At 40.8% G+C, this 21,097-nt stretch overlaps 2 protein-coding genes across 2 annotated transcripts in view; one reads left to right on the top strand and one right to left on the bottom strand.

Moving 5' to 3' along the window:
* Nucleotides 1-21,097, top strand: part of ACRV1 (acrosomal vesicle protein 1) — a 216,818-nt gene that overhangs the window by 31,416 nt on the left and 164,305 nt on the right. Inside the window, exon 2 of the mRNA XM_055095060.2 lies at nt 11,252-11,315. Coding sequence (XP_054951035.1) covers nt 11,309-11,315 — 7 coding nt within the window. The 5' untranslated portion in view covers nt 11,252-11,308. The remainder of the gene's footprint in view (nt 1-11,251; nt 11,316-21,097) is intronic.
* On the bottom strand, nt 12,571-19,377 carry PATE4 (prostate and testis expressed 4). Its single transcript, XM_003819908.5, has 3 exons — nt 19,227-19,377; nt 14,659-14,775; nt 12,571-14,338 (listed from the first exon to the last, which is right to left on the bottom strand). The coding sequence occupies exons 1-3, from the start codon at nt 19,282-19,284 to the stop codon at nt 14,217-14,219; spliced, it is 297 nt and encodes a 98-aa protein (XP_003819956.1). The 5' UTR covers nt 19,285-19,377; the 3' UTR covers nt 12,571-14,216.

Below are 21,097 nucleotides of genomic sequence, written 5' to 3'. Positions count from 1 at the left end.
TTAAAGACCTAAATCTAATACCTGAAACTGTAAAACTGCTACAAGAAAACATTGGGGAAACTCTCCAGGACATTGTATTGAGGAAATACTTCTTGAGTAATAACCCACAAGCATAGGCAATCAAAACAAAAAAAAAATGGAGAAATGGGATCATATCAAGTTAAAAATCTTCTGGACAGCAAAGGACACAATCAGCAAAGTGAAGAGACAACCCACAGAATGGGAGAAAATATTTGCAAACTACCCATCTGACAAGGGATTAATAACCAGAATATACAAAGAGGTCAAACAACTTTAAAGGAAAAACATAATAATCTAAAAATGGATAAAACATCTGAATAGCCATTTCTCAAAAATAAGACATGCAAATGGGAAACAGACATATGAAAGGTGCTCAACATCGTTGATCACCAGAGAAATGCAAATCAAAACTACAATGAGATATCATCCCATTCTGTTTAAACAACTTTTATCCAAAAGTTAGACAATAACAAATGCTGGTGAGGATATTGGGAAAAGGGAACCCTTGTACACTGTTCATGGGAATGTACAACCACTATGGAGTTTGGTAGTCCCTCAAAAAACTAAAAGTAGAGCTACTATATGATCCATTTTATCCTCATACCTATGTTCATAAATTGTTGATTATTCTCAACTAATCATAAAGACATCGGAATATTATATTTATTATTTAGCACATGAGAATAATAGGAACTGCCTTAAGTCTCCTAATCCAAGCATAACTGGGTCAACTCCTAGGAATATATCCAAAAGAAAGTAAATCAGTATATTGAATAGATACCTGCACTCTCGTATTTATTGAAGCACCGTTCACAATAGCCAAGATTTGGAAGCTACCTAAGTGTCCATCAACAGATGAATGGCTAAAGAAAATGTGATGCCTATACACAATGGAGTACTATTCAGCCATACAAAGAATGAGATCCTCTCACTTGCAACAACATGGGTGGAACTGGAGGTCACTATGTTAAGTGAAATAAGCCAGGCATGGAAAGACAAACTTCACATATTCCCATTTGTTTGTGGAAACTAAAAATTAAAACAATTGAACTCATGGAGATAGAGAGTAGAAGAATGGTTACCAGAAGCTGGGAAGGGTAGTGGGGCAGGAGGTGGGTGTGGAGGAAACGAAGATAGTTAATGGTACAAAAAATAGAAAGAATGAATAAGACCCACTATTTGATAGCGTATCAGGATGAATATAGAAAAAAATAATGTGGCTGGGTGTGGTGGCTCACGCCTGTAATCCCAGCACTTTGGGAGGCTGAGGTGGGTGGATCACTTGAGGTCAGGAGTTCAAGCCTGACAAACATGGTGAAACCCTGTCTCTACAAAAAAAAAAAAAAAAAAAAAAGGCCAGGCATGGTGGTGGTGGACACCTGAAATCCCAGCTACTTGGGAGGCTGAGGCAGGAGAATTACTTGAACCCAGAGGCGGAGGCTGCAGTGAGCTGAGATTGCACCACTTCACTCCATCCTGGGTGACAGAGCAAGACTCCATCTAAAAAAAAATTAATTTTATATTTAAAAATAAAAAAACCAGTATAATTGGATTGTTTGCAACACAAAGGGTAATTGCTTAAGGTGATGAATATTACATTTAACCTGATGTGATTATTATAAGTTGTATTTGTGTATCAAAATATCTCAGATACCCCGTAACTATATACACCTACTGTGTACTCCCCAAAATAAAAATAACAAAAAAGAAAATGAAATAAGTGAAATTGAAGGGGTGCATAGAGTGCAAAACAGGAGACATGAGGCAGAACCTACACTTCCTCACAGTTTGGTGAGATTAAAGAACATGAGATGAAGGGAAAATTTCAAATGCTTTCAGAGAGAAGGAATAGGCATTTACATAGAAACACAAATCAGATTCAATTCAGAATTGTCAACAGCAGCACTGGATACAAAAATACTACAATATAATTTTTCAGCATAATGAAGGAAAATAACTTTGAAAATACACAAACCCTAAGGAAAGGTGGCTTTTTTCAGTGATTTTAGAAAAGAAAAAGAAATGGTGTTCTGATTAAATAGTTTGCAGATGATATAGCATTTATATGGGAAAATAAGGATAATCCATATAGAAAGGTTGCTGGTTGTGATGGTTAATACTGAGTATCAACTTGATTGGATTGAAGGGTGCAAAGTATTGATCCTGGTTGTGTCTGAGGGTGTTGCCAAAAGAGATTAACATTTCAATCAGTGGGCTGGGAAAGGCAGACCCACCCTTATTCTGGGTAGGCACCATCTAATCAGCTGCCAGCACAGCTAGAATGTAAAGCAGGCAGAAAAATGTGAAGAGTAGACTGGCTTAGCCTCCCAGCCTACATCTTTCTCCTGTGCTGGATGCTTCCTGCCCTCACATATCAGACTCCAAGTTCTTCAGTTTTGGGACTCAGACTGGCTCTCCTTGCTCCTCAGCTTGCAGACAGCCTATTGTGGGACCTTGTGATCATGTGAGTTAATACTTAATAAACTCCCCTTTAAATATATATATATATATATATATATATATATATATATGTACTCATTAGTTCTGTCCCTCTAGAGAACCCTGACAAATACACTGGGTATAAAATCAACTTACAATATTTTTTGAAATTTTACTTTATTTTAAATTCTGGGATACATGTGCAGGACGTGCAGGTTTTTTACATAGGTAAGCATCTGCCATGGTGGTTTACTGCACCTACCAACCCATCACCTGGGCTTAAGCCCAGCATGCATTAGGCATTTTTCCTAATGATCTCCCTCCTCAAGACCCCCAACCCCTGACAGGTACCAGTGTGTGTTGTTCCCCTCCCTGAGCCCATATGTTCTCATTGTTCAGCTCCCACTTATAAGTGACAGCATGTAGTGTTTGGTTTTCTGTTTCTGTATTAGTTTGCTGAGGATAATGGCTTCCAGCTGCATTCATGTCCTTGAAAAGGACATGATCTCATTCCTTTTTATGGCTGCATAGTATTTCATGGTGTGTATGTTCCACATTTTCTTTATTCAGTCTATCATTGACGGGCATTTGGGTTGATTCCATGTCTTTGCTATTGTGAATAGTGCTGCAATGAACATATGCGTGCATGTATCTTTATAATAGAATGACTTATATTCCTTTGGGTATATAGCCAGTAACGGGATTGCTGTGTCAAATGGTATTTTTGGTTCTAGATATTTGAGGAATTGCCACACTGTCTTCCACAATGGTTGAACTAATTTACATTTCCACCAACAGTGTAAAAGTGTTCCTATTTCTTTGCAACCTCTTCAGCATTTGTTGTTTCTTGACTTTTTAGTAATTGCCATGCTGACTGGCATGATATGGTATCTCATTGTAGTTTTGGTTAGCATTTCTCTAACGATCAGTGATGTTGGCTCTCTGCTTCTCTGTTGTTGGTATATAGGAATGCTTGTGATTTTTGCACATTGGTTTTGTATCCTGAGACTACTGAAATTGCTTTTCAGCTTAAGAAGCTTTTAGGTTGAAACAATGGAGTTTTCTAGATATAGAATCATGTCATCTGCAAAGGCAATTTGACTTCCTCTCTTCCTATTCGAATACTCTTTATTTCTCTTGCCTGATTGTCCTGGCCAGAACTTCCAATACTATGTTGAATACGAGTGGTAAGAGAGGGTATCCTTGTCTTTTGCCAGTTTTCAAGGGGAATGCTTCCAGCTTTTGCCCATTCAGTATGATATTGGCTGTGAGTTTGTCATAAATGGCTTTTATTATTTTGAGGTATGTTCCTTCAATACCTAGTTTATTGAGATTTTTTAACATGAAGCGATGTTGAGTTTTATTGAAGGCCTTTTCTGCATCTATTGAGATAATAATGTGGTTTTTGTTTTTAGTTCTGTTTATGTGATGAATTACTTTTATTTATTTGTGTATGTTGAAACAGCATTGCATCCTGAGGATAAAACCTACTTGATCATTGTGGATAAGCTTTTTGATGTGCTGCTGGATTCAGTTTGCCAGTATTTGAGGATTTTGGTATCAATGTTTATCAGGGATATTGGCCTAAAGTTTTCTTTTTTTGTTGTATCTCTGCCAGGTTTCAGTATCAGGATGGTGCTGGCCTCATAAAATGAGTTAAGGAGGACTCGCTCCTTTTTAATTGTTTGGAATAGTTTCAGAAGAAATGGTAACAGCTCCTCTTTTTACCTCTGGTAGAATTCAGCTGTAAATCCATCTGGTCCTGGGGTTTTTTTGGTTGGTAGTCTATTAATTACTGCCTCAATTTCAGAGCTTGTTATTCGTCTATTCAGGGATTCAGCTTCTTCCTGGTTCAGTCTTGGGAGAGTGTATGTGTCCAGGAATTTATTCATTTCTTCTAGATTTTCTAGTGTTTTTTGCATAGAGGTGTTTATAGTATTCTCTGATGGTTGTTTATATTTCTCTGGGGTCAGTGGTGATATTCCCTTTAACATTTTTTATTGTGTCTGTTTGATTCTTCTCTCTTTTCTTATTAGTCTAGCTATCAGTATTTTATTATTATTATTATTTTTTTTTTGCAAAACCAGCTCCTGGACTTGTTGACTTTTGAAAAGTTTTTATGTCTCTATCTTCTTAAATTCTACTCTAAGCTTGGTTATTTCTTGTCTTCTGCTAGCTTTGGGGTTTCTTTGCTCTTGGTTCTCTAGTTTTTTTAGTCGTGATGTTAAGATGTTGATGTGAGATCTTTCTATCTTTTTGATGTCGGCATTTAGTGCTATAAATTCCCCCCATAACACTGCTTTAGCTGTGTCCCAGAGGTTCTGGTACATTGTGTCTTTTTTCTCATTAGTTTCAAAGAACTTCTTGATTTCTGCCTTAATTTCATTATTTACCCAGGAGTCATTCAGGAGCAGATTGTTCAATTTCCATGTAGTTGTGTGGTTTTGAGTGAATTTCTTAATCTTGAGTTCTAATTTGATTGTGCTGTGGTCTGAGAGACTGTTTATTATTATTTCAGTTCTTTTGCATTTGCTGAGGAGTGTTTTACTGCCAGTTATGTGATCAATTTTAGAGTAAGTGTCATGGGGTGTCTTAGAAAAATGTATATTCTGTTTTTTTTTTTTTTTTTGGTGTGTGTGTGTGTGTGTGTGTGTGTGTGTGTGTGTGTGTAGAGAGAGAGAGTTCTGTAGGTATCTATTAGGACGACTTGATCCAGAGCTGAGTTCAAGTCCTGAATACTTTGTTAATTTTCTGTGTCAGTGATCTGTCTACTATTGACAGTGGGTTGTTAAAGTCTCCCACTATTATTGTGTGGGAGTCTAAGTCTCTTTGTATGTCTCGAAGAACTTCTTGTATGAATCTGGGTGCTCCTGTATTGAGTGCATATATATTTAGGATAGTTAGCTCTTCTTGAATTGAACCTTTTACCATTATGTAATGCACTTCTTTGTCCTTTTTGATCTTTGTTGGTTTAAAGTCTGTTTTGTCAGAAACTAAGGGATATAATTTGGCTGTGTCCCCACCCAAACATCATCTTGAATTGTAGTTTCCATAATTCCCATCTGTTGTGGGAGGGATCCAGTGGGAGGTAATTGAATCATGGGGGTGGTTATCCCCATGCTGGTGTTCTTGTGATAATGAGTAAGATCTGATGGTTTTATAAGGGGTTTTTCCCTCTTCGCTCATTCTTTTTTCTCCTGCCACCATGTGAAGAAGGACATGTCTCTTCCCCTTCTGCCATGATTGTAAGTTTCCTGAGGGCTCCTCAGTCATGCTGAACTGTGGGTCAATTAAACTTCTTTTCTAATAAATTACCCAGTCTCAGGTATGCCTTTATTAGCAGCACGAGAATGGACTATTACAGTAAATTTGCAACCCCTGCTTTTTTTGTTGTTTTCTATTTGCTTGGTAAATTTTCTTCCATCCCTTTATTTTGAATCTGTGTGTGTCTTTGCATGTGAGATGGGTCTCTGGAATACAGCACATCAATGAGTCTTGACTCTTTATCCAGTTTGCCATTTTGTGTCTTTTAATTGGGGGCATTTAGCCTACTTACATTTAAGGTTAATATTGTTATGAGTGAATTTGATTCTGTCATCATTATGCTAGCTGGTTATTTTGCAGACTTGTTTATGTAGTTACTTCATAGTGTCATTTGTCTGCATTTTTGTAGTGGGTGGTAATGGTTTTTCCTTTGCATATTTAGTACTTCCTTCAGGAGCTCTTGCAAAGCAGGCCTAGTGGTGACAAATTCCCTCAGCATTTGGTTGTCTGAACAGGATTGTATTTCTCCTTTGCTTATGAAGCTTAGTTTAGCTGGATATAAAATTCTGGGTTGAAAATTTTTTTTTTTTTAAAGAATGTTGAATATTGGCCCCCAATCTCTTCTGGCTTATAGGGTTTCTGCTGAGAGGTCTGTTGTTAGTCTGATGGGCTTCCCTTTGTAGGTGACCTGGCTTTTCTCTCTGCTGCCCTTAAAATCTTTTTCTTCATTTTGACCTTGGCGAATCTGACGATCATGTGTCTTGGGGTTGATCTTCTCATGGAGTATCTTACTGGGCATCTCTGGATTTCCTGATAGAATATTGGCCTGCCTTGCTAGGTTGGGGAAGTTCTCTCTGGATGATATCCTGAAGTGTGTTTTCCAACTTGGCCCTTTTCTCCCCATCTCTTTTTGGTACCCCAGTCAGTCATAGGTTTTGTCTTTTTACATAATCTCATAGTTCTTAGAAGTTTTGTTCATTCTTTTTATTCTTTTTTCTCTAATCTTATCTGCCTCTCTTATTTCAGCAAGATAGTCTTCAAGCTCTGATATTCTTTCTTCTGCTTGGTCTGTTCATCTATTGATACTTCTGTTTGCATTGTGAAGTTCTTGTGTTGTGTTTTTCAGCTCCATCAGGTCATTTATGTTCCTCTATAAACTGGCTATTCTGGTTAACAGCTCCTGTAATGTTTTATCATGGTTCTTAGCTTCTTTACATTGGATTAAAACATACTCCTTTAGCTCAGTGAAGTTTGTTATTACCCACCTTCTTAAGCCTACTTCCATCAATTTATCCATCTCAGCCTCAGCCAGGTCTGTGCTCTTGCTGGAGAGGTGTTGGAATCATTTGGAGGAGAAGAGGCTCTCTGGCTTTTTGAGTTTTCTGTGTTTTTGCATTGATTGTCATCTTCATGGGTTTATCTACCTTCAGTCTTTGAGGCTGCTGACTTTTGGCTGGGGTTTCTGTGGGGTCTTTTTCATTGATTTTGTTGTCGTTGTTGCTTTCTGGTTTTTTTTCTTTTAGAAGTCAGGCTCCCCTTCCCCAGGGCTGCTGCAGTTTGCTGGGGGCCCACTGCAGACACTATTCACCTGGGTCCCGCCTGCACCTGGAGGTATAACCAGTGGAGGCTGCAGAACAGCAAAGATGGCTGCCTGTTCCTTCCTCTGGGAGCTCCTTCCCAGAGGGGCAACAACCTGATGCCAGCTGGAATGCTCCTGTATGAGGTGTCTGGAGGGAGGCCCCTGTTGGGAGGTCTCACCCAGTCTGGAATAACAGGATTAGGGCCCTGCTTAAATCAGCAGTCTGGCTGCCTCTTGGCAAAACAGGTGTGCTGCACTGGGGGAAAACTTCCTTACCCAGGCTGCCCTAACTCTTCAGAGCTAGCAGGTAGAAAAGACTAAGATGGCTGATCTGTGGAGACCACAGTGCCCCTCCCACTAGGGGCTCATCCCAGAGAGATCAGAGTTCTGTCTATAACCCCCTGGCTGGAGATGCTGAAATTACCATAGGGAGGCCCTGCCTGGTGAGGAAGGATGGATCAGGGTCCCACTTAAAAAAGCAGCCTGGCCATGATCTGTCACAGCCACTGTACTGTGCTATGGGGAACTCCGCCCAGTCCAAACCACCCTGTCTCTCTGGCACTTGCAGGGGAAAATGGCTGACTGGAGCTGCAGTGATGGTGGTCACCCCTCCCTGCCAGGAACTCAGTAGTCTTAGGCAGTTTCCAGCCTGCTGGCCTAACTGGCAGGGTTTCCAAGCCAGTGAGTCTTAGCTTGTGGGGTTCTGTGAGAGTGGAGCCTGCTGAGCGAGCCTCTTGTCTCTCTGGCTTCAGCCCTTTTCCTACAGGAGTGGATAGATCTCCTGCCTCACTGGATTTCCTGGAGCTAAAATATGCAAAACTCCTGCATCTCAGTGCCTGCCCAAGTGGCTGCTGACCTGAACGGTTGCTGTGAGTCTGCACAGCTCTGTACTTTGGACCCAAGGCCCTGGTGACATGGGCTCACTAGGGGATCTCCTAATCTGTGGGTTGCAAAGATCTGTGGGAAAAGCATGGTTTCCTGGGTGGGGTAGCACAATCACTCACTGCCTCCCTTGGCTGGGGGAAGGAGCTCCCTTTGCCCCATGCAGCTCCTGGGTGGGCCCTCACTCCACCCTGCTTTTGCTCACTCTCTGTGGGTCGTGCCAACTGCCTAGCCAGTCCTAATGAGAGAACCTGGGTACCTCAGCTGAAGATGCAGAATTCACTCCCTCTTTCGTTCTTCTTGCTGGGAGCCGCAGACTGGAGCTGTTTCTACTGGGCCATCTTGGCACCTCCCCTACAACTTATAAAAATTAATAGCACTTCTCTGCATCAGTAATAATGAAGCATAAGATATAATGAAAAGCTAAGTTACTATTCACAACAACACATATGGAAAAGTTTCTAGAAATTAATTCAACCAAAAATACTCAAAAACTTTATGGAGAAAATCTGAAGATTAATAAATGGTTTTGATTATAATATGAAAAAATGGAGAATTGTTTCATGTTCTTGAATGAAATGTCAACTCACCTCAATAAATTTTCAATTGCACTTTTGTTGCATTTAATAAATGTATTTAAAATTTATGTGGAAGAATAAATGCACACAAATATCAAAATCAACCTTGAATAAGAAGAGTTAAGAAGAATGCATCTATTAGAGTCCAGTTAAGAAACATTAACCTTTCTCGAAGTCATAATATCAAAAAGACACCTGTATACATATGTTTAGTTTATTGCAGCACAATTACAAAGTTATGGAACCAACCTAAGTGCCCATCAACCAATGAGTGTCTAAAGAAAATGTATATATACACCATGGAATACTACTCAGGCATAAAAAGGAATGAAATAATGTGTTTTGTAGTAACTTAGATAGAGCAGGAGGGCATTATTCTAAGTGAAGTAACTCAGGAGTGGAAAACCAAATACCGTTATGTTCTTACTTGTAAGTGGGAGCTAAGCTATGGGGACACAAAGGCATACATAATGGTATAATGCACTTTGGAGATTCCGAAGAGGGGAGGGTGAGAGGTGGCGAGGGATAAAACTATATATTGGGCCTGGTACGTTGGCTTACGGCTGTAATTCCAGCACTTTGGGAGGCTGAGGTGGGCAGATCACCTGAGGTCAGGAGTTCAAGACCAGCCTGGGCAACATGGTGAAACCTCATCTCTACTAAAAATACAAAAATTAGCCAGATGTGGTGGCACACGCCTGTATTCCCAGCTACTTCGGAGGCTGAGGCAAGAGAATCACTTGAACCCAGGAGGTGGAGGTTGCGGTGAGCCAAGATCATGCCATTGCACTCCAGCATGGGCGACAGAGACTCCATCTCAAACAAACAAGCAAAAACGAAACAAAAAAACCCCCAAAAACTATATAGTGGATGCAGCGTACACTACTCAGGTGACAGTTATGCTAAAATCTCAGACTTCACCAATATACGATTCATCCATGTAACTGAAAACCACTTGGACCCCAAGAGCTATGGAAAAAAAAAAAAAGAAACATTCACATTTCTAGGTTTTCAAGCAAGGGGAAGTAAATACAACAAAATGGTTACAAAAGTGTTGAGAGGTTGAAGGAGCCAAAAAGGGAACAATGCTATTCCCCAGGGAACAGTACCTGTGAGAAGCTGTTATCACCCCTAGGGCTGCAGGAGCAAAGGGAACTTGGTATTATCTAGAGTCCATAAGTGCTGGGGGGTAGCTGGGGCGAGGGAGAGCCTGCTGCTGAAACTGCCTGTGTAATATTGTCATCACCACTTTTCAGGAAGCCAGGAGCCTATATTTTTGCAGAAGCAGAAGTTGCTGATGCTGTTGGATTTGCTGCCACAGCTGCCATGAATATGGTGCTATTGTGTTAGCTGGCAGTCTCCTGCAGTTGCTTGCTGCTGCCACAGCCAGAACCACAGGCTCATTTTGAATTTCCTGCAATTCAGAGAAGAGGAATAATGGGCAGGAATGGAACTGAGAGCCAACAGACAAAGAAATGGCACAATGAGGGAAATTTCCCTAGCAGATTTAAAGACATTCTACAAAACTATAGTAAAAAAAATAGCATAGTATTCATTCGAAAACAAATTGTCTTAGTGTGTTTGGGCTGCTACCAGAAAAATACCGTATACTGGGTAATTTATAAACAATATACATTTATTGCTTAGAATTCTAAGGGCTGGGAAACTTAAGATTAAAGTACAAACAGATTACATGTTTGGTGAGGGCTCACCCTCTGCTTTCCAGATGATGCCTTCTTGCTGTGTCCTCACATGGTGGCAGGGGCAAACAAGCTCTCTCTGGCCTCTTTCATAAGGACAGCAATCCTATTCATTAGGGCCCCATCCTTATGACATAATCATCTCTGAAGGGCCCTACCTCTTAATGCTATTGCACTGGGGATTAGGTTTCTGCATATGAATTTTGGTGGGACACAAACATTCAGACCATAGCATGAATAGACAATGGAATAGAATGGAAAGTGGTTTTTTGTTTTTTTGTTTGTTTGTTTGTTTGTTTTTGAGACGGAGTCTTGCTCTGTCGCCCAGGCCGGAGTGCAGTGGCGCGATCTTGGCTCACTGCAAGCTCTGCCTCCCGGTTCATGCCATTCTCCTGCCTCAGCCTCCCAAGTAGCTGGGACTACAGGTGCCCGCCACCATGCCTGGGTAATTTTTTGTATTTTTAGTAGAGACGGGGTTTCACTGTGTTAGCCACGATGGTATCGATCTCCTGACCTCATGATCCACCTGCCTCTGCCTCCCAACCTGCTGGGATTACAGGCATGAGCCACCGCGCCCGACCTAGAATGGAAAGTTTTATATACACGCACACACATGGCCACACACAAAACATATTTGTATGTATATGATACTTTGGTATAACACATACAAAATTGATACTGGAACAACACAGGGTTGAACTCTGTGAGTCTCCTTATATGTGGATTCTTCTGCCTCTGCCACCCATGAGATGGCAAGACCAACCCCTCCTTTTCCACTTCCTCTTCAGCCTAGTCAATGTAAAGACAATGAGGATGAAGACCTCTACGAAGATGACTTCCACTTAATGAATAGTAAGTGTACTTTGTTTCTTACGATTTTCTTAATATTTTCTTTTCTCTAGATTACTTTATTGTAAGAATATAGTATATAGTACTTATAATGTACAAAATAAGTATTAATTGGCTGTTTATGTTATCAGTAAGGCTTCCAGTCAATAGCAGGCTGTTAGTAAAGTTTTTGGGTAGTCAAAAGTTATATGTGGATTTTTGACTCTGCAGGGGTTAGCACTCCTAACCCGCATGTTGTTTAAGGGTAAACTGTATATTTTGGTCTTTCTGTCCATGTCCTGGCACAGAGCTCCTAAAACCCTTGTAATTTTCTAAGTGATAAGAGCAATAGCATCTTGTGTTGTAATATTTGGTATTTTGTCCTTGGTTCATGAAGCATTTGCATGTCTTACAACAAATCTTGTAACCATGCCTGACTTTATATTACTGAGGTGATTTTTGGAAAGCCTTTAAATAATCACAGAATAAGGGCTGGTTGCCAAGGGAATCAACCATGTGATTAGAGGGTTAGAACTTTCCACCCTCCCTCTCGACCTCTGGAGAAGGGAGGACTGGAGGCTGAATTAATCACCAGTGGCCAATCATTTATTAATAATCAATCATGTCTATGCAATGAAACCGCCATTAAAAATTACTAATTAAAAGGGTTTTTGGAGCTACTGCATGATGAACAAGAACACATCTGTGTGCTGGAAGGGTGGTGCATTCCAAACTCCACAAGGACAGAAGCTTCTGTGCTCAGGACCCTTCCAGACCTTGCCCTATGTACCCCTTCATCTGGCTGTGCATCTGTATCCTTTAATATATCCTTTGCAATAAATCTGTAATCGTAAATTATCTCCTCAGTTTTGTGAGCTGTTCTAGCAAATTATTGCACTTGAGGAGGGGAATGTGGGAATTTCCAGTTTGGACCTAAGTTGTGCATAACCTGAGGACCCACAATTTGTGATTGGCATCTGCAGTTGGGGGGCAGTTTGTGGGACCGAGCCCTTTGTCTGTGGGGTCTGAATTAACTCTGGACAATTAGTGTCAGAATTGAGTTAAATTTTAGAGCACTCAATCAGTGTGCACTGGGTGATTGGTTAATTTGTTGGTGTGGAAAACCCCACATATTTCGTGTCAGAAGTGTTGTGTGTGAGACAGTATAGTAGAGAAAACAGTGATTTTTTCCTTTATAATTAAGATAAAAATTGTATCACAAGTGAACGGAGAAAGGATAGACTTTGTAGTCAATGGTGTTAAAAAATCTGACTCATTCTATGGAGAAAAATAATACTGGATCTTTACTTAAGGCAATATTACAAAGGTGGCTTCACATAGGTTAAAGACTGAATATAAAAACAATAACAAATCAAAACAAAGTCCCCAGAGACCCTCACAGAGGATTCTTCAGAGAGGTGGGAGAACTACAAATGTACAGTCATAGGAGCTAAGAGAGGAGAGTTTTAAGAAGGGGACTGATATGGTTTGGCTGTGTCCCCACCCAAATTTCATCTTGAATTCCCACGTGTTGTGGGAGGGACCGGTGGGAGGTAATTGAATCATGGGGGCAGGTTTTTCCTGTGCTATTCTCGTGATAGTGAGTAAGTCTCACAAGATCTGATGGTTATTATAAGGGAGAGTTTTCCTGCACAATCTCTCTTCTCTTGTCTGTCACTATGTGAGACATGCCTTTTACCTTCTGCCATGATTGTGAGGCTTCCCCAGCCACGTGGAACTGTAAGTCCGATAAACCCCTTTCTTTCGTAAATTGCCCAGTCGTGGGTATGTGCTTATCAGCAGCATGAAAACAGACTAATACAGGGACATTAACTGCTAAAAGAATTTCAGTGAGTACACAAGCTAATGAGGAACTGATAAATTGAGCTATTAGGACATCATGTTTGATTGCTTCAGAACATAGCAAGGCACCATTTATCACAGATACACCTAAAGGATTATCTGCAGCATGTCATGAAGTTTAAAATCCACAAATTGATCTCCACATTTATTCACAGCACGTGCTCTGTTATTCCTCTCTTCCTGCAGGTCACTGTAAGCCCTGAGCGGTGGATACTGTTGTCACCTAGACTGGCCCCTGGGTACTCAGGCTTACCAATGATTTGAATTCCTAGAAGTTTATTTGGATTGTATTAGTTTCCCATTGCTGCTATAATAAATTATTGCAAACTTAGTGGCTTAAAACAATACACACTTTGTGGCTGAAAACAACACCCCCTTAGAGTTCTGGAGGCCAGACATCCAAAATGAATCTTACAGGGCTTAAATCAAGGTGTCGGCAGGGCTGGTTTCTGGAGGCTCTGAGGGGAGAACCTATTTCCTTGACTTTTTCAGCTTCTAGTGGCCTCGTAGTTTTAGCTTATGGCCTATTCCTCCATCTTCAAAGCACATGGCTCCAATCTCTGCTTCCATTATCACATCATCTTTTCCTCTTCTTTGTCATATCTCCCTTTACTTGCATCTTACTGCATTTTGCATTTTGATTCCACTTAGGGCCCCCCCAGATAATGCAAGATAACCTCCCCTTCTCAAGATCCTTAATCACATTTTCAAAGTCCCTTTTGCCATGTAAGGTAACATTCACAGGTTCCAGAGATTAGGATGTAGAAATATTTGGGGGTCCATTATTTAGCCTACAAGGGATAGAAATCAGAAATCAGGAGTAGAAGACAAAAGAATAAGCATAGCTCATGGAGGACTTTGTTTCAATGCTCATGATTTTAGGAATCTAGTGGTGGAGGTGGGGTGTGGGGAGCCCCTTCATTGCAATGAGGACAGCCCCTGCAGCTCTCTCTGGGATCTTAGGCCAGTGTGGAATTTGGTGTGGGAAATAAAACAGTTCATGTTGGTTGGTCTTGATTCTGGATCTTGATCAGATGATCCTCTGCAAGTTCCTAAGCTCCATTAGAAGACATTACAGAAGTTTCTGTCACAGCACAGTGTCACTCTCAACAGGCCTCTTTTGGAGGACTCCTCTTCCCGGCACTTATACTTACACATATGTGTTGAGTACATATGTTTGTCTCCTAAAAATGAAGAAGTCTGTTATAAATGCTGGAGGAGATTGCCTTACTAGTGACTTACTAAAACTCACCACCAAGAGGAATAGCACTTAACACTGGGTCTCCTTCCCGGCTCCTGGGTTCATGTTCCCAATCGCCACCGTAACTGGCTCTGGATACTAAACCCTACAGTGTGAAGTTGGAAATTATCCCTTCTTGCCCCCTCTTTTATTCCTTGCCTTACCTCCTAGCAGAGCTAAATGATATCGAGTTCTTTATTCCAGGCACTAGCAAGAGTGATGGTTCTTGCAGGCAATTTTGGAGTCTTCATGAGCCCCACTTACCCCTGAAATAGGCTGTTGTTGAACATAACTCATTTTCTTTTGCAATGCAAGTGCCTCGGCCTGCCATACACTTCCATCCTTCTGTGTATATGCAGGTATTACACTTCAGACCCATAACTGCAGGGTGGAGAGAATAGAATATTCAGGCTGGATTGTGGGACAATGGAAAAGTGAGTTTTCAGCATCAGTAAGAGGTTGCATATTGACAATACTGTCCACTCACTCCATTAGCTGGTATTTGTGGAATTCCTGATTAATTTAGCTTTGTAAGTTAAGCTAGGAGGTGGATAAAAAAGATAAGACACAGTCTCTGTGACCTGAATAGGGTCCATTTATATTTGAAGGCAAGATAAACATGTGAAATAATAAAAGAACAGCAAAGATAATATATAGTCAACCAGATAAACCCTGTGATGCCAATTAAGAGTATAGCAACAGGCAGATTACTGTGGGCTGGAAAAGCAGGGGAATACTTTAGCTAAAGACTTGAGCTGGCTCTTGAGATGTAGGTTAAACTTGGGGAGGTGGGGGCAGGGGATGGGCAGAGAAGGTGTTCCAGATAGGTAGTCATAGTGAGGGAGAACACAGAGGTAGGAATGAAAACGGCATGTTTAGAGTGGACTGTCTGAGATTACACCCTCTGATAGCTCCATCTGGCTTGGTCTGGCCTTTCTCTTTTTTCAGGGAATAACTGCAACCAGGCAGACAGAGAGGTGATTTGGGAGTCCCTGTGACCAGGAAGTAAGAGGAGAGGAGATGCAGGGCAGGGAGACGACATTGGAGCCTATGGGTAATTTAGATTTAAGGACTAAGTGATGGTGATGATGGGGAAAGTAGATTATTTCAATCTTCATCTCAGACGTTCCAAGGTTATAGAATCCGAATTTATATGGAGCCCAGGAGGACTTGAGTGCTATTGATTTATGTCCAATTTTGGGAATGGTCTTGTGGCATCTCTTCATTCTAAATTCCGTTCTCACTATTCCATCAAGACTCTCTTGTTGCTAACGACCTCTTAATGATAAATCCAATTGCCTTTGCATAACCCTAAAGTTTATTCATTTTTTCCTTCACTCAACAATGTTGAATTGAAGTGGTGAGAGTGAACATCCTTCTGTTTTCCTCTTATTTAGAGGGAAAGGATGATGTTAGTTGCTGGTTTTTGAGCATGTTCCACATTCTGGACATTTTTTTAGGTGCTGGGAATGCAAAGATAAACAAGTGTTTATATACATGCTGGGGAGACAGGCATTAAACAACCCCTCCAAATTATGTACAATTGTATTATAATATCAAGAAATAGTTAAACTTGCAATGAGAGCATTTAAGAGGGAAGAACTAACGTATTTTAGAGAGCCAAGGAAGGTTTCTGTGGGGAGTGGGATGTAAGGTGAGGCCTGATGATAAATAAGAGTCAGCCAGGTAAGTGGGTGGTGTGGTATGGGCACAGTGAAGAACATTTCAGGCAGAGGGAACAGCAGTGAAAAGAAGCTTGTCTGCTGAGGGACAAAAATGCTAATGTAACCGGGGCACAGAATGGAGTGGGTTGTGCTATGAGACATGGCTGGTCAGGTGAGCAGAGATTCAACTTCCTGAGCCCTCCTAGGCCAAAGACATGAGTATGGTTTTTGATCCATGAGCAATGGGAATTTATCGAAAAATTTTAAGCAAGGAAGTGATCTGATCCTATTTACATTTATCTAGCAGGTCAACATGGGACTTAAAAGGGGCAAACAGAAAATAATTTTATTTTTCTGCCCACTACCCATTTGAGTATTCTTTCTAAAGCTAGTTCTCCTAGTCCTGCAGGTAATTTCAGGCAAGGCTCCTAACTTATCTATGTACTTTTAGAAAAAAAAAAAAAAAAAGCCTTGCCATCACTTTCGGGCATAAGAATAATCTGGGTTCAGTAATTTATGCATTGAGTGCCATGCAATAATAATAAAATAGCTCTATTAAAAGCCCACGTTTCTCACCAACAACCCGCTCTCCCTGTATGCATGCCCATGCACACCCACCCACACACACACACGTAAGCACAGACACATAGCTCAGGCTTGCTTAGGTGTTTGTAATGGGCAGGAGGGGGTGGCTTTAACTTTTTCTCTATTTCTCTTCTTGGTTTCCTCCTACTCACCTCTGGCTTATGAGTGATAGTTTCTGACCTATTTCAGTTGGTGAGAAGGAGGGGGACAGGTAAAGGACAGGAAAGATGTCATCGGACTGGCTCTGGTGCCGTCATCTTTTGTCTATGGTAGTTACTTAAAACCCAATCTCTTGGATTTTGTGTTTAATGAAAGCTGACTCATTTTCTTGAGCCAGGAGAACTCATTTTCTTGAGTTCCTTGAGTCAGGAGAACATTTGCGGGTTCTTCAGGATTTCCCCCACAAAAAATATTCAAGTCCACTGCTGTATCGTGAGTGGTGTATTTCCCGCAGCTGGTGGTTATATTTTCTCTCAGCTGTAAGAAGGTAGTGGCCCACACCTTGCTAGAATACCTTTTTCCTCCAGACAGCGCTCTTGGATAGAACTTTAAACAGCTCAAGCCTGACTTGCTTGATATGGCATGGCCCAGATCAGATCCAGGGGAATGTATGCACATCCTCCCTGCTTGTATGTAATGCAACTCAGCTGTCTTTCAGTTCCACCATTTCAGGGCTGTACCCTCAGGCTCCCTCGCACCTTTAGGTTCCTCAAGCTCACCGTGCCTTCCAAACACCAGAGGACACTATCAATTTCTCCCTGAAGCAACTTTCATGAGGCTTCTCTCTCTCAGAGGAGTTGGGAGCAGGCTGCGCAGTACACTGATAACGCTCTTCGAATAATTGTCTCTTTGATCTTTAACCTGAGTATTTCCAATTTCAACATTTTAAAAATGCATTATTTAAAAATAGGTAATACATTGATGTGACTAAATAGTAAGTAATAGAAAAAGAATGTTGTGTAAAGTTGATCTCCCACTCTTGCCAGCTAGTTATCCAGTTTTCATCTGCCAAATAAAGGAAACCAGTTTTATTCATTTCTTTTATATCTTTTAGATTGATTTTCAGTATATTCAAGCAAATATAAATATGCACATGTATCTTTTTACCCCCTTTTCATAATTGGTAGTATACTATACATACTCTGCACTTTGATTTTTTGAATAATGTATACTAAGTGTACAGTATTCCACTGTAGTGCTGTACCATGCTTTAATTAACCAGTCTCTTATGAGAATTTAAGTTATTTGCACTTTTTGATATCTGCTGCAATAAATAATGCTGAACATATTTCATTTGTGTGGGAGTATATCTGTAAGATAATTTCATGCAAGCAGAATTGCTGGATAAAAAGTAAACAGTTTTGTAATTTTGATAGGTATTGCTGAATTGCCCACCAGAGGAGATGTAACTATTCTGTTGCTATCAATGCTTGGAAAATTCTTGTTTCACCACAACTTTAATACTCAAATATTTTATCAAACTCCTGGATGTTGACAATCTGATAGGTCAAAAATGGTGTATCAGTGTTCTTTTAATTTGCATTTTTCTTAGTATGAGTGAGATTGAGCACTTTTTATATGTTTAATAGCCATTTTCATTTTCTTTTGTGTGAACTATCTACATACTTTGCCCATTTTTCTATTAGGTTGTTGGCCTTTTCCTTTTTGATTTTTTTAAAGGAGGCATTACATATCAGGGATATTAGCCATTTGTTTGATGTGAGTTGCATTTTTAATTTTTGCCATGAGGAATATTTTGATATTCATGTGTCAAATTTGTCAGTTTTTCTTTTAAGAGCTCTGGATTTTGAGTCATAGTTAGAAAGGCCTTTCTCATTTCTAAGCTTACAAACAAATTATGTCACATTTTCTTAAAATTCTTTTATGGTTTATTATTTCTTACTAAGTGTCAAAAGGTAGCAAAATAGAAATATGAGGTAGAAATATAATCATATTTGAAGCACATTTAATAGGTAGAAAGCATAGGAATCATTCACTAATTTTTAGTGAGTGTTAAGGGAGAGGGAGATTTCAAGGGTGACTTCCAAGTGTAGGAGGTGTTTGTTGATGAAAGACTGAAGCTCAGAATAGAAATCTGGCTAGGATATAAAACTGGGCATTTTCAGCATATAGATTGTAATTGAAGCCATGGAAGTGGATAAGTTGATATAGAGGAGGGTCTGAGTGGATAGTATAAAGCCTTGAGATATCCCAGTGTTTAATGATCAGGTAGAATAAAGAATCCTACAAAATACACTGAGAAGTAGCCAGAGGAAAGGAAAACTAGGAGAGTGTAGGAGAGAATAAAGGAGAAAAGTATATTAAGAAAGAAAGGGTCCAAAATGAGATAAGTATGGATGAAAAGTCAATTAATATGAAGTCGGAAAATTGTCCTGTTTCCCTGCAATCAGTACATTTTCTTCCGGATTAGTGTGTTATATATGATCTCTCTGACATCCTGAAACTCAGATTGTACTGAGTCTTTGGGTCTCAGCTGGAGCATGTGAGTGAGACTTGGAGAGTAGAGGTTTAGAGAACAGCACCCCTAAGTTGCCTCCCTCCACCCCCATTGTTCAAACTTACCCTCTTTGAGGTAGAGAAAAGATAAGCTCACAAGGAGCAGTGTGTTCATTTTCCTCATTGGATGCTTGTTTGGGTGACAGACGGTGTGCTGAGTGAGGTATTGGAAAGGGCAGCCACTAGCTTGCTTTATAAAGCTTAGATGTTCGATCACAGCCAGTAAATAGAAAGGAGGGAGGAGTCCCTGATAAAGGCATGAGGCAGAACCGTCCTTTCCCCACTCCCTTCTCTTAAGGAGCCATAAATCTGTACTAATGTGGAAAGTGCAGGCTGGTGAGCAGTGTCAGGGAATGCTTCTGGCTAAAGTTGAATTAGATTTCCACCCCTGACTCTCCATCCTCCCTCTGCCTTCCCTGCCCCATATCTGTCTTGTCCTCACTTTTTTTTTTTAAGAGACAGGGTCTCACTCTGTTGCCCAGGCTGGAGTGCAGGGGCTCATTGCAGCCTCAAACTTTTTGGTTTACACGATCCTCCTGCTTTAACCTCCAGTGTAGCTGGGACTACAGTCGCTACTCACCCTTTTTTCTCTATGTGTCTGCATGTGTGTGTGTGTGTGTGTGATTGATACGGTTTGAATGTTTGTCCCCTCCAAATCTCATGTTGAAATGTAATCCATAAAGTTGGAGGTGGGGCATGGTGGGAGCTGTTTGGGTCATGGGGGCAGATCCCTCATGAATTGCTTGGTGCCATCCTCATTGTAATGAGTGAGTTCTTGCTCTGGTAGTTCAAGCGAGAGCTGGTTGTTTAAAAGAGTGTGGAACCTCCCCTTCCCTTCTCTCTGTTGTTCCCTTCTCTCTCTTGCTCCCATTCTTGCCATGTAATACACCAACTCCTTTTTTGCCTTCCACCATGATTGCAAGCTCCCTGAGGCCCTCACCAGGAGCAGATGCCAGCACCATGCCTCCTGTACAGCCTGCAGAACTGTGAGCCAATTAAATCTCTCTTCTTTACAAATTACCTAGTCTCTGGTATATCTTTATAGCGATGCAAAAATGCACTAACAGAAAATCGATACTGAGAAGTGGGATGTTGCTATAAAGATACCTGAAAATGTTGAAGAAGCTTGGGAACTGGGTAATGGGCAGAGGTTGGAAGAATTTAGAGGGCTTAGAAGACAGGAAAATGGGGGAATGTTGGAATTTCTTAGAAACTTGTTATGTGGTTGTGACCAAAATACTGATAGAAATATGGATAGCAAAGGCCAGGCTGAGGAGTTCTCAGATAAAAATGAGGAAGCTATTTGGAACTGGAGCAAAGGTCACCATTGCTATGCCTTAGCAAAGAGCTTGGCTGCATTGTGTCCATGGCCTGGGAATTTGTGGAAGACTGAACTTAAGAATGATGACCTAGGGTATCTGGCAGAAGACATTTCTAAGCAGTACAGTGTTCAGGATGTGATATGGCTGCTTCTAACAGCCCACAATTATGTATGGGAGGAAAGAAATAACTTAAAGTTGGAACTTACATTTAAAAGATAAGTAGAGGCTGGGCACAGTGGCTCAAGCCTGTAATCCCAGCACTTTGGGAGGCCAAGGAGGGCGGATCATGAGGTCAAGAGATTGACACCATTCTGGCCAACATAGTGAAACCCCATCTCTACTAAAAATACAAAAATTAGCTGGGTGTGGTGCACACCTGTAGTCCCAGCTACTCGGGAGGCTGAGGCAGGAGAATCACTTGAACCCAGGAGTTGGAGGTTGCAGTGAGCTGAGATCACACCACTGCACTCCAGCCTGGTGACAGAGTGAGACTCTGTCAAAAAACAAAACAAAACAAAACAAAAAAACGATAAGTAGAGCATAAAAATTTGGAAAATTCATATGTGGCAGAGAAGGAATGAATGTTTTCAGGAGAGGAATTCCAGTGGCCTATGG

This window comes from Pan paniscus, chromosome 9 (assembly GCF_029289425.2).
Source record: "Pan paniscus chromosome 9, NHGRI_mPanPan1-v2.0_pri, whole genome shotgun sequence".
NCBI classification, from domain to species: domain Eukaryota; kingdom Metazoa; phylum Chordata; class Mammalia; order Primates; family Hominidae; genus Pan; species Pan paniscus.
Note: the sequence above shows the minus strand (reverse complement) of the source record. Positions and strands in the feature narration are given on the sequence as shown.